Genomic DNA, 16,403 nt, shown 5'->3' on the forward strand with positions numbered 1-16,403 from the left:
CTCAAAAAAGTTGGGACAAGGCCATGTTTACCACTGTGAGACATCCCCTTTTCTCTTTACAACAGTCTGTAAACGTCTGGGGACTGAGGAGACAAGTTGCTCAAGTTTAGGGATAGGAATGTTAACCCATTCTTGTCTAATGTAGGATTCTAGTTTCTCAACTGTCTTAGGTCTTTTTTGTCGTATCTTCCATTTTATGATGCGCCAAATGTTTTCTATGGGTGAAAGATCTGGACTGCAGGCTGGCCAGTTCAGTACCCGGACCCTTCTTTTATGCAGCCATGATGCTGTAATTGATGCAGTATGTGGTTTGGCATTGTCATGTTGGAAAATGCAAGGTCTTCCCTGAAAGAGACGTCGTCTGGATGGGAGCATATGTTGCTCTAGAACCTGGATATACCTTTCAGCATTGATGGTGTCTTTCCAGATGTGTAAGCCGCCCATGCCACATGCACTAATGCAACCCCATACCATCAGAGATGCAGGCTTCTGAACTGAGCGCTGAGAACAACTTGGGTCGTCCTTCTCCTCTTTAGTCCGAATGACACGGCGTCCCTGATTTCCATAAAGAACTTCAAATTTTGATTCGTCTGGCCACAGAACAGTTTTCCACTTTGCCACAGTCCATTTTAAATGAGCCTTGGCCCAGAGAAGACGTCTGCGCTTCTGGATCATGTTTAGATACGGCTTCTTCTTTGAACTATAGAGTTTTAGCTGGCAACGGCGGATGGCACGGTGAATTGTGTTCACAGATAATGTTCTCTGGAAATATTCCTGAGCCCATTTTGTGATTTCCAATACAGAAGCATGCCTGTATGTGATGCAGTGCCGTCTAAGGGCCCGAAGATCACGGGCACCCAGTATGGCTTTCCGGCCTTGACCCTTACACACAGAGATTCTTACAGATTCTCTGAATCTTTTGATGATATTATGCACTGTAGATGATGATATGTTCAAACTCTTTGCAATTTTACACTGTCGAACTCCTTTCTGATATTGCTCCACTATTTGTCGGCGCAGAATTAGGGGGATTGGTGATCCTCTTCCCATCTTTACTTCCGAGAGCCGCTGCCACTCCAAGATGCTCTTTTTATACTCAGTCATGTTAATGACCTATTGCCAATTGACCTAATGAGTTGCAATTTGGTCCTCCGGCTGTTCCTTTTTTGTACCTTTAACTTTTCCAGCCTCTTATTGCCCCTGTCCCAACTTTTTTGAGATGTGTTGCTGTCATGAAATTTCAAATGAGCCAATATTTGGCATGAAATTTCAAAATGTCTCACTTTTGACCTTTTATATGTCGTCTATGTTCTACTGTGAATACAATATCAGTTTTTGAGATTTGTAAATTATTGCATTCCGCTTTTATTTACAATTTGTACTTTGTCCCGACTTTTTTGGAATCTGGGTTGTATATAAAACAAAATAAGATTCGTGTTTTAGATTCTTCAAAGTAGCCGCCATTGACCTTGATGGCAGTTTTGCACACTATTGACATTATCAAAAGATAATCAGTGGAATTTCTTGCCTTCTTAATGTGTTTGAGATCATCAAACAGTAAATAATTAATAAAAATACAGTAAAAAGCCCTATTTAACAACTGTAGTAATCCACATTATGTAAAGAACTGCTCAGTTAAGTAAAGAGAAATGACATCAATCATTATTTTAAGACATGAAGTGTCTTTTATGAAATAAAAATAAAAATAAAGAAAAACCACTGAATGAGGTGTGTCCAAACTTTTCACTGGTTTTATGTGTATATACAATCCCAAATCAGAAAAAAATTTGGAGAGTATGTTGAAATTAAAACTGAAAACGATTATTTGTAAATAATCTTTTGACCTGTATTGACTCAAAACAATACAACAGCACATTATTTGATGTTTTAGCTCATGAATTTTATTGTTTTTCAAAATAAACACATTTCAATTTTGACAACACATTTAAAAATTAGACATAATGTTGCCATTTCTTCACACAACACTTCAAAGTTGTTTAGGGACTGAAGACACCAACTGATGAAGCGTTTCAGGTGTTATTTTGTCTCATTCTTCCTGTAAACTGGTCTTAAGATATGCAATAGTATGGGGTCGTTGTTGTCATATTTTTCTTTTCAAAATTCACCACACATTCTCTGTTGGGGACAGAGGGGACAGGCATCCTCTTCTTCCACAGCCATGCCTTTGTAATGTGTACAGAATGTGGTTTTGCATTGCATTGTTGAAATATCCCTGGAAAAGATGTCGTCTTGAAGGCAGCATATGTTGCTCCAAAATCCCAATGTACTTTTCTGCATTAATGCTGCCATCACAGAAGTATAAGTTACCTTTGCCAAGGGCACTGACATAACCCCATACCATGACAGACCCTGGCTTTTGGACTTGTTGCTGGTAACAGTCTGGATGGTCCTTTTCATCTTTAGTCTGAAGAAGAAGAAACCTTTATTTGTCATATGCACACAAGCACAGTGAGATTCATCCTCTGCATTTAACCCATCTGAAGCAGTGAACACACGCACACACGCACACACACACACCCAGAGCCACACTACAGCGCCCAGGGAGCAGTTAGGGCTTAGGTACCTTGCTCGAGGGCATTTCAGCCCAAGGCCGCCCCATGTTAACCTAACTGCATGTCTTTGAACTGTGGGGGAAACCGGAGCACCTGGAGGAAACCCATGCAGACATGGGGAGAACATGCAAACCCCACAAAGAAAGGCCCCCATCGGCTGCTGGGCTCAAACCCAGAACCTTCTTGCTGTGAGGCGACACTGCTAAAGTCTGGAGCACATGGTGTCCATTTCTTCCAAAAATGACCTGGAATACTGATTTGTCTGACCAGAATATACATTTCCACTGTGTGATGGTCCATCCCAGATGCCTCTGATGACAGAAAAGTTGACAGCGCTTCTGGATACAGAACAGTAAACTTTACGCAGTAAAGTTTTAACTGGCATTTGTGGATGCAACTCCATCAGAAGTGGACAGTAATGAAGTACATTTACTTGAGTACTGTACTTAAGTACACTTTTTGAGTATCTGTACTTTAAGCCAGTATCTCACTGGGCTGCGACAGCTTGTGACAAATTGCGAATGTCATTTGCGAAAGAGTTTCAAAAGTGTCTTGAAACATTCGCGGGGCTTCTCAATTTCCTCACATGAGTCGCAAAGTGTCGCTCCTTCGTCACTGAAATTTTGAACATGTTCAAAAAATTCGTGCGACAAAATTTCTCTCAAAATAGCCGAAAATGCATCACTGGCGTCGCAAAGCTGTCACAAACCCTTCTCAAGTCAGTTTCCGTGAGACAGGAAGTGCGAGGGTATCTCACTGGGCTGCAACAGCCTGCGACTAGTTGGACACACAACTATTGCGATAAAATATGCGAATATCAATTCAGTGTGATTCCAAGTGAAAATTGTCGCTAATTTGCATATTTTATCGCAATTGTTGTGTCTCCAGCTGGTTGCAGGCTGTTGCAGCCCAGTGAGATACTACCCTTACTTGAGTATTATTTTTTTTGGAAACTTATGACTTTAACTTCACTACATTTGTATATAAACATTTTATTCCAAGAGAAAGCTTGCAATGAAGTTATCTGTGCTTTTAGAGCTAGTAATAACGTTGCAATGGCTGTGCAGTCTGGTTAGTCAAATGACTTTCTATGGATTTGCCCACCAAGTTGCTATCGCCTTGTCCACAGCTAATGTTAACACATAGCTATTTAACTTGGACACTGTTTGTTAGCATGTAAAAATGGAGCTTCGCTAACATGAATAACATTAACTAATCTGAAGCCCTTTCAGAAATATGTTTTAGCATAATCTTGCCAAATTAACAGAATGTAGAAATCTTTCTTTTCTAGTAGCGTTAGCTACCCAATATGAGTTTGAGTTTGAAAAGAGTTTGCTAGCATGTCAGGTGGAGTTTCACTGACTAGCTAGCTTAATATTAAACCACCATGATGGCACAGCATGTGTTCATTTTGTGAATTCACATTTCTGTCTTTGCTAACGGCATTAGGTTTTGTAAGCGTTGTGGCAATAATACAACGATGTGTTGACAGAAAATGTACTTTTAATACTTAAATATTTTTTTAAAAGCAAGTACTTCAGTACTTTAACTTAAGTAAAAATTTGACTGTACAACTTTCACTTGTATCGGAGTAACATTTGACCAGTGGAATCTGTACTTAAGTAACGAAGTTGGGTACTTTGTCCTCCTCTGAATTCCATATTGTAGTGCTTGACAAAGGTTTGCCAAAGTAATCCTGAGCCCATGAGGTAATATCAGCTATAGATGACTGATGGTTCTTGATGCAGTGCTGTCTCAGGGATCAGAGATCACAAGTGTTCAGCTTAGGCTTGTGCCCTTGCCCTTTACCCACCAAAATTCCTCCAGATTCCTTGAATCGTTTGTGGATATTTCACCATATAGAGGGTGAACTATCCAAATCCCTTCCTATCTTTCTTTGAGGAACATTGTTTTTATTGAGTTCAATAATTTTCTCATGCATTTGTTGGCAAAATGGAGATCCTCAGCTCAACAAATGAAATGAAGTTGACCAGACAAAACATGACATATCTTAGGTTCCTACTGTCTGCAATGAAATACAGTTAAAAATAAATTTAGACATAATTTCTTTCTTTCTTTCTTTTTAATTTGCATTTTCCATACCTTCCCAACTTTTTCTGATTTGGGATTGTAAATTGAAATAATTTTGGCGAGGCTCAGTGTGTGTCTGTGTTTGATATATATATGCCCACATTATATTTGATCAATCCTTTATTTGTCAAATATCTTTTTAGTTGCAGCCCTTATAGTATACTCATACTATAGTACACTCACAGTTTCAACCAGCTCAGATACCTATTTGAAAACCTGAGACAAATAGACAAAAAAAAAAAAAGTCCACTGGGTGTTCAGTAATGCAATCTTGTAACTCGGTAACTTTTTGATTTATCTTCTGTTCAGGTTCAAAGATTTGTGGCACTGATGTTTGCTTACAATTCTTAATTGTTAATCATAGTTGACTTTGGCTCTTTAGAGACCTGCAATGAGCAGTGGTTGAGGTGTAATCCTAATTTTCTTAATTTTCTCAAGCATCTTGGAGATACAGCTTACATCAGAGAGACAAAGTCTGACATTACTGCCTTTCTTTGTCTGTGGATCTTCTCCAATTGCCTGCCCAATTAATGAGAGATTTCCTGAAATTCTTGCATCCTCTGGGTACTACTTCTGTAAAGAGGCTAATGTGATCTGACTGCTTTAGCCTTATTATTACAGCCAGTATCTCTGGGGATGTGTCTAGAAATAAACCGGAAACTGTGCAAAATTCTAACTTGGTTATGTCTCTTGCACTGAATCATATTTTACAATGCTATCAAATGTTGCCATCAGTTTTTTTTTATTTATTTGAACATTCTGATTCTGAATAATAATTCTTATGTAATACATCTAATGGTTTAATGTTTATGGTTCTTACTGATGCTCTGCAATTTGTTCATATATGTATTGTGATTTAAATCAAAGATTTATGCCCAATCTTTTAAATTGATATGAGTCATGCATTTTGCACAAAGACAAGACTCCATGAAGTTGCTCATAACTCTTTGTAGTGGAAAGTGGAGCATGAAAAGCAAACTTCCGTTGACTGTTTAAAAAAAAGTTGCTTGTTATTGTGGCCCTGGGTCAGAATTAGGATTGTTATGACTTTTGATTCCAGTCACAATACTTTTTTGTTTTTGCTTGTGCCATTTTAATGATAGCAAAAAGCTCCGCTTAGTTGCTCAGTAGATAATGTCTCCTGAGAGATAAAGGCTTTTGTGTGCATTACATGAATGTTTCATTAATGAACCATTACCATATCTCCTGCTGTCTTTCACATATGTCTATATGACTGTATCTTGTCCAGCAAAGATCATGCTCATTAGATTCTTCTGTTGTCTCTCAGATTGCTTGTTTCCTAATCCTTGATTTTGCACTCAGCTCATACACAGTGCAGGTCTTAGGTTCAGAGAAGGGGAGAAGGAGGGTGTCGCTGGATTGTCAAAGGTGCCCATGCATTGGGTGATCAGATTACCAACAAAAGATACCCCAAAGTGTGTACAACCCCAAGAAAGGTCAAAAAGGATGTGGCATATTTTGCTCCTTTGTTGGTCTTTTGAAGATTAATAATATCCATTGACCCATCCATTTTCTATATGTATTTTACATAAAATATACACATTTTACATAGTAGCAGACACAGCAGAATTTGCTTCCAATCATCAATCTATAACTTTAATAATTCTATAATATGTACAAAAAATAATTGACCATTATTAATATAAATACATATTTTTATATCTCATAAAAATGTGCTGGATTCTAAATTTTTTCAAGAGAAATTGAAAAGGCATATTGAATCCCTTCATACTGGATTATATATCCCTGGAAGAATTATTTTCTTAAGCCTAATGTTATGTAGTCCATGTACCAGTTATTTACTTGGATGACAAAATAATTCATGCTAAAATATTAATTATCCCTTGCCCAAACGAAGTTTGGCGGGGGATATAGAAACGGGTTCCGTCCGTCCGTCCGTCCGTCTGTCCGTCCGGTCACATTTTTGTTTCTGGGCCATATCTTCAAAACTACTGAAGATATCTTCATGAAACTTTGCATACATATCAAGCAACATGTGAACTGGCGCCTTTTGCTATTTTGTATTTTTGGAAAAAAAAAAGTATTTTTCAAATTTTTCCATAAAAATTAGATTTTGACTTAGTTTCTAAGAGCAATGTTCATTTCCACAGCATATATCCAAAACGATTCATGATATGGATTTGAAACTGGGTATACATGTTAACAAGGTGATGTAGATGTACCTTTTCATACCAAGAAATTTGAGAAATTTTAATTTTTCATATTTCCATGGAAACAGTTTCAGAGGGGTCGGTTTGGTTTCCAGAGCAGAACTTGAAAACTATGAGTGGTATGGTCTTGAAAGTTGCTATATGTGTTGATTAAGTGATGTATATGTGCCTTTTGATACTAAGAAATGTGAGAAATTTTTATTTTTAGCTCACCTGGACCAAAGGTCCAATGGGCTTATGCCATGGGCTGCTGAGGTCAGTGTAAAGAGGTAGGGTTGGTCTCCTACAACAGAACTTGAAAAATGTGACAAATAATATCTTGAAACTTGGTATATTATAGGTATATAGGGTGGGGGATATAGATGACTCTGTCTTCTTCTTGTTCCTTGTTGTTAGGGCATATTAGGGTATACCTGGGCTCAAATTGTTCCAAGATTTGGAAGAAAAGCATTTAAATGATATTTGAGTATACATTATGCATGAAAAAAATTTGTTTTAGGTGTTATAGTAATACTATCATGTTACTTATTTAGTGTGGTTAAATAGCAATGGTACAGAGTATGCAAGAATAATAATCAAATAGATTGTATTTTGTGTTTACAGTTATAAGGGAATTAAAGAACATACTAATAACACATGTCCTGCAATACCTTTGCAGTGTATCAGCAAATCAAGTCTTGGCTAATGCTATGAATGAGTAAAGAGTAAAACTTACCACAATCAGCTTAATACGTCAGATGCTGTTTGTGTGTATTTAACACCTTCAGGGGGACTGAAGACGATGGGACCGGTCAGTGTAGGAGCCAGGCAGTAACACACTGTACTCTGCAATCCACACACAACTCCTGCTGGGAGGAGAACCTATCAGTGGAGCTTGTGGATGTTGGATGCCACAGGGAGGGTAAGCTGTTTCATAGCTAATGCAGACAAGTAAAATCATCAGTAATGTACTGTGGGCTGGGGGCAGTCGGGAAATTATACAGGCCATAGCCAGACATCCTGGCGGATTTGATATTTTTGCAGAAATGTACAACTGGCTTGACCCTTATTCTTATTCTTTCTTATTCTGGCTGTGCTCCAGTACTGCATATTTGGAATAAACCAATAGTTCATGGTTGTTGTTGTTTTTTTTTTTAAGAGCTATAAAAAACACATTGCATTATATCTTGGGTTCTGTCTAAAATGGCATACTTGTATACTGCATACTTTTCCTTGTTGAGTATTTCCACGGTTATTGTGATGCAAAATGTTTAATAGTTTAAATGTTTGTAGTGGTTCGAGCCAAAATAGTGCAAAGGTATGGTTCGATAAACCCTTGTGGTGGGTAAATTTCAACCTAAAATTCAATGCAAAAAAAGTCATGGTAGAAATAGTATAAATAGCTAATTTTCTCTTTTGTATCAAGCACCAAGTCATTAGAAATTTTTTAAGAACACCTGAGGGGGAAAATATAGCATATTTCTAATCAATTCCAAAAATTGCTTTATTTGTACAATGTAAAAATTCATACAAAAAGTAAAAAACAAATTAATTATAAAAATATTTATATTAAACACAAATAACCATGTTTTGATGTTTATAATATCTACAGATGAACTGGATGAGATTTCAGCTGGATGTTTTTCAAACTACATATAGAAACGCAGCACCTAAAGATTTTATTTATTTTGTACATCCGATACTGATTTTTTTTCTGCCCACATCAAATGATAGTATAGCATACCAGTAAACATTTTTTGAAAAAAAAATGTCCCTCTCCTCAAGTTCTGAGCAGTGCCCAGACTTGAGATAATCCATGATCCAGTCGGGTGTGACCATTGCAGACAAAAATTTCACTGAGTAATGCATGTCATGACCATCCTTTATGTGGGGCCAATAAAAGCCCACCCTAAAATGACAAAAATGTTCAAATGTCAAGATGCCACAGATGACCAGAATCAACCGGGAACGAGCCATTGGCATGCTGCAGGCTGGAATGTCCATCAGAGCTGTAGGGCGTCAATTGGGGGTGCTATTCCACGATAGTCCGCCTCCGACGACGGTTTCAGCAGCATGGCACCACAGACAACATGCCACATGCACGCAGGCCACGTGTCACCACTCCAGCACAAGACCGGCATATCTGTCTGACCCACCTGCGTGATCGGTGAAGGACTGCAACACGGACCGCAGATGAGACCATGGGGAGACACAATCGCAGGGTCAGCAGTCAAACTGTGAGAAACTGACTCAGAGAAGCTGGCCTCCATGCACGTAGACCTCATCGAGGATTGGACCTGACTGCTGGGCGACGACGTTCTCGTCTGGACTGGGCTCGGGCACATAGAAAATAAAAATGAAAATGAATTTCTATCTGAACATTTGTATTTCATAAAATATGGACCGCTGCGTTTATATTTTTGTTCAGTGTATATATATATATATATATATATATATATATATATATAGAGAGAGAGAGAGAGAGAGAGAGAGAGAGAGAGACTTGGACAACCTTTATTGTCATATTGTCATTCAGTATGCAACACGTGTACACGGAATGAAATTTCATTACAATTTGGCTCAGCACAGAATTAAATATGAAGTGTATTAAATTATGCAGCAGCAAAAATGTTATAAAGTGCAATAGTATAAAGTGACCTGTGGAATTAGGAATGTTCAAGTATAAATAGAAGTTTAGAGTTTGGGTTTGGAGTTCAGCAGTCTGATGACCTGGGGGAAAAAGCGGTTACAGAACCTGGTAGTCCTTTTATATATATAAAAGCTATAGCTGCACATGACAGCTCAGTGCTGAATGCTAATTGAGCAAGTATTGTTCTCTCCACTGTGAGCTTCGAAGACTGACAGAGGATGGAGAAAGAAAGTATGTGATGGGAAAATCTATTTGTGTGAAATTGGTTTGTCTTGATCTGCTAGTCCGCACTGTGAATGGGCTCCTGTGTTGATGATAATTGCAGTGTGTGGGTCTGATTATTCCAGCCTCATGGTTTCTGCCTGTTAAGTGACAGAATAATTACCCACTGGGCTTAATGGCTCTTCCAACAAGAGCGGAGGGAATGATTGCTCTGGATTTGCTCTTGATGTGTCAGGAATGCTGATTGAGTCAGGCGACAATGGTGCAAAAGCATCTCAAACAGGTGCAATCTTCAGAGTGTCTGCTCACACTCCTTTTTCAGCTTTATGTGTTTCCTCCAGGCCGGGAAGTAAACTCATTGGCTGAAGGTAAAGTCAAGGGGCTGGCCTTATGCCATTGACAAGCTGGTATAGAGATATCAGATGTGTTGCTGAGCAACCTTGGCTTGTAGTGAAGAAAGTGTTTTTTGATCTTGAGTTAGAGAAGACCTTCTAGTGCCTGGTATACCCTGTATCATTTTAGCCAGAGCAGTGTGGACCATCAGCAACTAACACATTTTCTTTCAAATTTTCTTCTTACAAGTTTGCATGTTGCAGTTTAGATAAAATCCCTCCAAGTGTTTCCTCACTAAGCACGCTTTGAATAGTTTGGACTGAGCCTGTGGCTGAATGAAGACCATCAAAAGGAGTCAGTCAAGTCAAGTCAAAGTCCCTTCCACACCAGGATCTGGTCTTCCCAGGCAGTCTCCTATCCCAGTACTAACAATCTCTTTTGAGGCACATGAGTGCAGCGCTGATCTCCGTTTCCATAGCCCTCAGCCTCTTGCCTATACAGCTAGGGTTATAGTGGGGGGCAAGTCCTCTGGTAACTGCGAGAGTTTGACTTCCCTACTCGCAGCTGTATTCAGCGTGCCTTGCCAGATGGCAGTAGGTACCATTTTTATGATGGTCTTTGGTATGACCTGACCGTGAGTAGAATTTGTGATCTCCCGGTCAAGAGGCGGACACGCTAACCAGTAGGCCAACTCGCAGTGCACAGAAGGAGTCAGTGATAGCAGTTAATAGTAACAATGATACCAGTCTCATATCCAGTTCCCTTTGGTTGGTTGTTACTTTGGTGCAGCCGAAATACAAAAACAAGCAGAGCAAATAATGTAGCATTATTTCTGGTCACAGTTTTGACCAAGTCAAAGATTGCCTTAGCTGATCAGTTGGACCCAGTTATTGAAAATGTTTGAAACTGTAGAATAACATAAGGCTTTCTTCATTGTGCAAACAAGCTGTAGTATATTACAGGCATTTAGCAGATGCGCTTATCCAGAGCAACATACCCAGAGCAATCTGGGGAGCAGTTGGGGGTTAGGTGCCTTGCTCAAGGGCACTTCAACCATTTCTGCTGGTCCAAGGACTTGAACCAGTGACCTTTTGGTCCCAAAGCTGCTTCTCTAACTATTACACCATGGCTTACCCCCAGCAAGACAGTGAAGCATATTTTACCCCATGTAATTTTTGTTTCCTTGTTTTTTCCTATGTGTGTGAGCCTAGGAACACTGGGTGCAAAGCAGAGTTCCTGGTTCCTGGATGGAATGGCAGTCTGTCACAGGGCACTACACACACAAAAAAAAAAAAATAAAAAATAAAAAAAAAAAAAAAAAAATATATATATATATATATATATATATATATATTTTTTTTTTTTTTTTTTTTTTTTTTATGTGAGCTGAAACAGACATGGAGAATGTGCACAGAAACGCCACCCAGACAGAAGCTCAGGATCAGACTGTGTACCCTGGAGCTGTGAGGTGAACTCTAGGCACTGTGCTACTGTTTAAATTATTGATGTTTTAAAATTAGTGCAATGTTATGTGTTAAGGGATGGAATGAGGATTATGAATAGTGAGCTACCAGTTCATACAACTAGTCACAGCTGAACATTCACATGTTTGTGTCTCCTGTGAGGATTAAAGCAATGTGGCAGTACATTCTTATTAAAATGATCAAGATCCTTCAGCAATTTTATTTAGCAAATATTGTAGATGTATCCAGATTCTACTTTCTTTACTTCCTGTTATATTTCAGGTACATGATTGAAAGAAATGGCTTGGTCAGTATGACTATTTAAACCATCCAAATGAAATGTTCATAACCAAAGACATTATATAATTTCCACAGTCTTTAAAAAAAATCCTTCAAACTTACAACAAATTTTGGGAGATTTGGTGGGATTAAAGAGGTTAACCTTCCCATGTTGATAATTTCTATATCCTAATCACGATTCTCTTTGCTGTGTCTTACTGGCTTGCAGATGCTGTCATAAATATAGCAGATGGTCCATCAAAAGAACTTCTTGCCCATTTCTGGATGCTTTCATCTCACCTTTTAAATGTTACCATCTGGAGCTGGTACAGGTACATGTCTACACCCCTCCAGCATGTATAAGAGTTATAACTGTGAAAAGGTCTTACACTAACCTCTCACACATTGACAGTACACCTTGGATAATTACATCTCTCCCAACTTAAAACATCTTAAAATTCTGTGGGGCATGTCCAGTCCCCCCTCCCCACTTCCCAAAAGCATGCCAGGAAATGGGTTAAGGGTTACTTTAAATTGCCCCTAGTTGTGAAGGTGTGTGTGTGTGTGTGTGTGTGTGTGTGTGTGTGTGTGTGTGTGTGTGTGTGGTGCCCTGTAATGGACTGACAGCTCTTTCAGGGTGTATTCCCGCCTCATGCCCAGTGTTCCAGGAATAGGCTTTGGACCCACCTTGATCAGGATAAAGCATTTATTGAAAATGAATGATGTCTGTGATTGGCTGTATAATGCTCTAGTACATGATTAGATTCAATCGGTAAAACTCACATACTCTTGTACAGTTCCATAAGCTTAATCAAATCCTTAGAGTCAGCATAACAGAGCATTCCGTGACGTGGTTGCTCTGACCCCCCCCTTCCTGACATCAGTTTTAGGTCTTAAGTCACTGTGGTTAGACAGGTCTAATATATCATTAGTTTAAGGGGGACCTACAGGCTGCTGGAGTCAGTGTGTTCATCATTGGCACTGAGGGGCTTTGTCAGGGAGATTGAGCAAGAAGAGCTGCCTCAGGGGCAATCCATCAAACGGGAGTTGTGCAGGGTTTACAGAAGGAAATGAATAAACCATGCTTTCTAGACCCCTCTGAGGTCGGTTACTATCGGGGCAGTAGTTTAATGGCATCTTGAACAGTGGTGAAATATATATATATATATATATATATATATATATATATATATATATATATATATATATATATATATATTACACACACTCACACTGTAGGAGCACTAAAATAAAGATCAGACTACATACAGTACCAGTCAAACATTTGGACTCCTCTTTCAAAGGTTTTTATTTATTTTTATTAATTAAAAGACACTTCATGTAATGATGGGTTGTCGGTTCTCTTTATTTAGTTGAGTGGTTCTTGACATAATTAACAGTTATTCCATGAAATCGAGTCATACATGAGCTAATAGCTAATGAGGTGCATAGTGCTGAGTTGGCTATACGCCATGTACGATGAGATTGAGTGGAATAACTGTTTTATTTTATCCACATTCACTGGATTTTGAGAAACAGAGCATTTTATTTGTCTTTTTTGCAAATTTGATAAATAAAAACTTTCTACAAAATGCCCGACAAAATCATTTCCGCTTAGACTGTAAACAAACTGGTGAAATGACAGTAGCAGTTTGTGAAAAATGCTATAATAATAATAATAATAATAATAATAATAATAATTCTTGAAAAATAAAAAAGATACGTTCTTGCCATCAAATATTATTCTATTTTTTTGTATTTTGGGGGGTTTTGTTTTTGAGTAGAGTTTTTATTTCATCCTTGGTTAGTTCAGCAACACGCTCTGCCATTTTCTTCCTCTTCTTCTTCTTCTTTAGGTTTTTTTTGGCATTTGACAAACGAACTTAAAGGTGCATTACCGCCGCCGACTGGGCTGGAGTTTGGAACAGGAGATATTGGGAGGGAAAAAAAAAGAAAAACTATATTCTTTTAGCTATTTCTGTTTCTTTTAAATACTTGATAACAAAGTGATATATCTGACTTGATGCACTCTGTCATTTTGTTTTCCTCTACTCACAGTATATGAGCTGATATCCTAGTAGTAGAGTAGCCAATCAGAGCCCGCAGTTGCTCATATCCAGTGAATGTGGAATGACATGGATTACTACAATCATGGAATAGGGGTATTTACTGTATTTTTATTATATACTATTTGATCCCAAACATATTGAGAAGGCAAAAAATTGCACTAATTAACCTTTGACGAGGCACCTGTTAATTGAAAAGCATTCCAGGTGACTACCTCATGAAGCTGGTTAAGAGAATGCCAATAGTGTGCAAAGTGTCATCAAGGTAAACACTGGCTACTTTGAAGAATCTAAAATATGAAACACATTTTTAACACTTTTTTTTAAACCACATAATTCCATATATGTTTCATATGTTATTTCATAGTTTTGATGCCTTTGGTATTGTTCGACAATGTAGAAAATAGTCACAATACTGAAAAACATAAAACAAAAAAGCATGTCCAAACTTTTGACTTGTATTGTACATTCAGAGTTATATAACGTTTGCCTGTATGTACGCTTTCAAAATGATTATTTGTCCTACACTATTAATTTGATTTTCAAATGACAATAGAAGATGCTTGTAAGCTGTAAAAGGCTTTAGCTTCTCGCACACCATAGCAAAACATGATAGAGGTTCCCTGGCTCAGGTTTTTTGCAATTATAATCTGTGAACCTAGACAGCCCTGAGACTGAGTTTAGAGTTTCTTGTTATTAGTGATAAAGATGCAGTCCCTCCTCCAAACCATTCCGGTATCAACTGAGTCAGTATTGATTCTCAGCAGATTGACAGTAAACACACAGAGGATATATTCTGAAGACCTTGACTCACTGTGACTTGCTAGTAGAGCAGGTGTTTGCTTTTGGCTGGAGGACATTTTAAGAGCAAAGTATGGATCTACTATATAAATAAGAACATGAGAGAAAAAGAGTGAGAGTTATTTCTGTTTTTCTGCTTTATCCTGTTTTGTCCTTTAGCTGTCAGTCACTAGCCAAAGCCCACAGAGCAGAGGAGATGTGAGTTTACACATGATTGGACTTCTCTGCTCCAGTCTGCACATCTTCCCTGCACCAGGGCTAGCAGACTCCACAACATAAATTATTCATCAGTCGCTCTGCGACCATAGCGCTGTCGGCACTGTAATTTCACTCTCTGCACTGAATTGTAATGGTCATAATTAGCTAGGGCAATTTCATATTTTTCTTCTACTCTGAAGAATAATTTTCCTCTTGTACCTTAGTGGTGAGGTAAATGGAGGATTGAAAACGATTACAATAATTGCAGTTACATTTGTCAATAGGAATTATACAAGAGACATCAATGAAATGATTGCAGACTGACTGTAACCAGATATTCATCAAACCCTGAACAAGCAGCATGCCCTGTTCTGATGAAGCCATGCTCAGGGGTCACTGTTACCTTAGCTGGCTCTTTTTTATGGCCCCCATAAAAATTGATCGTTTCAGTGTTGTGATATTGAAGCACACTCTGGAGAACACAGATCTGTAATCAAATGTGCTGCATAGCCTTGTGAAACCTCGCTCCATCACCCTGTCATCACAACAACCACACAGACAAATGGCCACGTTTAAACACCACCTATTACTATCATAAGGAGTGGTAATATTTAGAGACTTTTTATTTATTTACTTCCTCCCTGTGGATGAAATGGCTGTAACTAGTATTCGATTTAATCTGAAATTTATATGTAATCTTATTTTTCTTCTGGTCCCACGGTCTTCCTGAATATATCTATATAAACATAATTGCTTCAAACATCCATATGTTTGGTTTGATTGTGCCTAACATTAATCTTGCTCTTTGTGTGTGTGTGTACGTGCATGCTCCAGCCCCACAGGGCAGTACCCTCCGGGGTGCGCATCTATGTTACCATGGTGCAGAAATTCAGCCTCCTCCCCAGACTCCCTTGCTTCTCCTTCACCGGCTTTGAGGTTTGCGCTTCCTGCTTCCAGCCACATCATGTCTGTCTCCTCTACACAATAGCTTAGATTAGAAACACTTTATCACATAAAGAGCTTTGGCATGCTTAGGTTTCAATACTGCATTGCCAGCTAATAGTGATATTTGGCACTGTGCATGTACTGTAAATGGATTGCACTTTGTGAGAGCATCACTGCGCCCTGAACCTTGCGCTTGCAGCAATTATAAATAAATTACCTGTTTAATCTATTTGTATGGCAGGAGTGTTTTTCACTGGTTGGATACCTGACCTCATTTTCTGTCTGGTAGTCTGGTAATTTAATATACGTCATCTTACAGTTTCCCGTTTACTGAGTTCATTCATTGATCTGCTGCACACCAGGAAGTATTGAATATCATATGAGCTTAAAATGTTCCCCTTTTCTATCACTGTCTGCCCCTTTGTGTCTCTGACTCCCTTTTAAGTTTCACAGTCAATTTCTCTTCTAAGCGCATTATTATTATTATTATTATTATTATTATTATTATTATTATTATTATTATTATTGTCATTCTAATTTCTCTGTCAGTCACTCTAACTCTATTTCTCATATTTTTCCTCTCCTTCTCATTATCAGGTACTGTTGCAGTC

General features: G+C 38.4%; 1 protein-coding gene across 1 annotated transcript in view; it reads left to right on the forward strand.

The window, feature by feature from the left end:
• The window catches only part of ccdc33 (coiled-coil domain containing 33), a 109,518-nt gene that overhangs the window by 41,190 nt on the left and 51,925 nt on the right, over positions 1 to 16,403 (forward strand). Inside the window, exons 4-6 of the mRNA XM_060903385.1 lie at positions 7,624 to 7,757; positions 10,049 to 10,056; positions 14,809 to 14,847. Coding sequence (XP_060759368.1) covers positions 7,624 to 7,757; positions 10,049 to 10,056; positions 14,809 to 14,847 — 181 coding nt within the window. The remainder of the gene's footprint in view (positions 1 to 7,623; positions 7,758 to 10,048; positions 10,057 to 14,808; positions 14,848 to 16,403) is intronic.

Source organism: Neoarius graeffei, chromosome 2 (assembly GCF_027579695.1).
Source record: "Neoarius graeffei isolate fNeoGra1 chromosome 2, fNeoGra1.pri, whole genome shotgun sequence".
NCBI classification, from domain to species: Eukaryota; Metazoa; Chordata; class Actinopteri; order Siluriformes; family Ariidae; genus Neoarius; species Neoarius graeffei.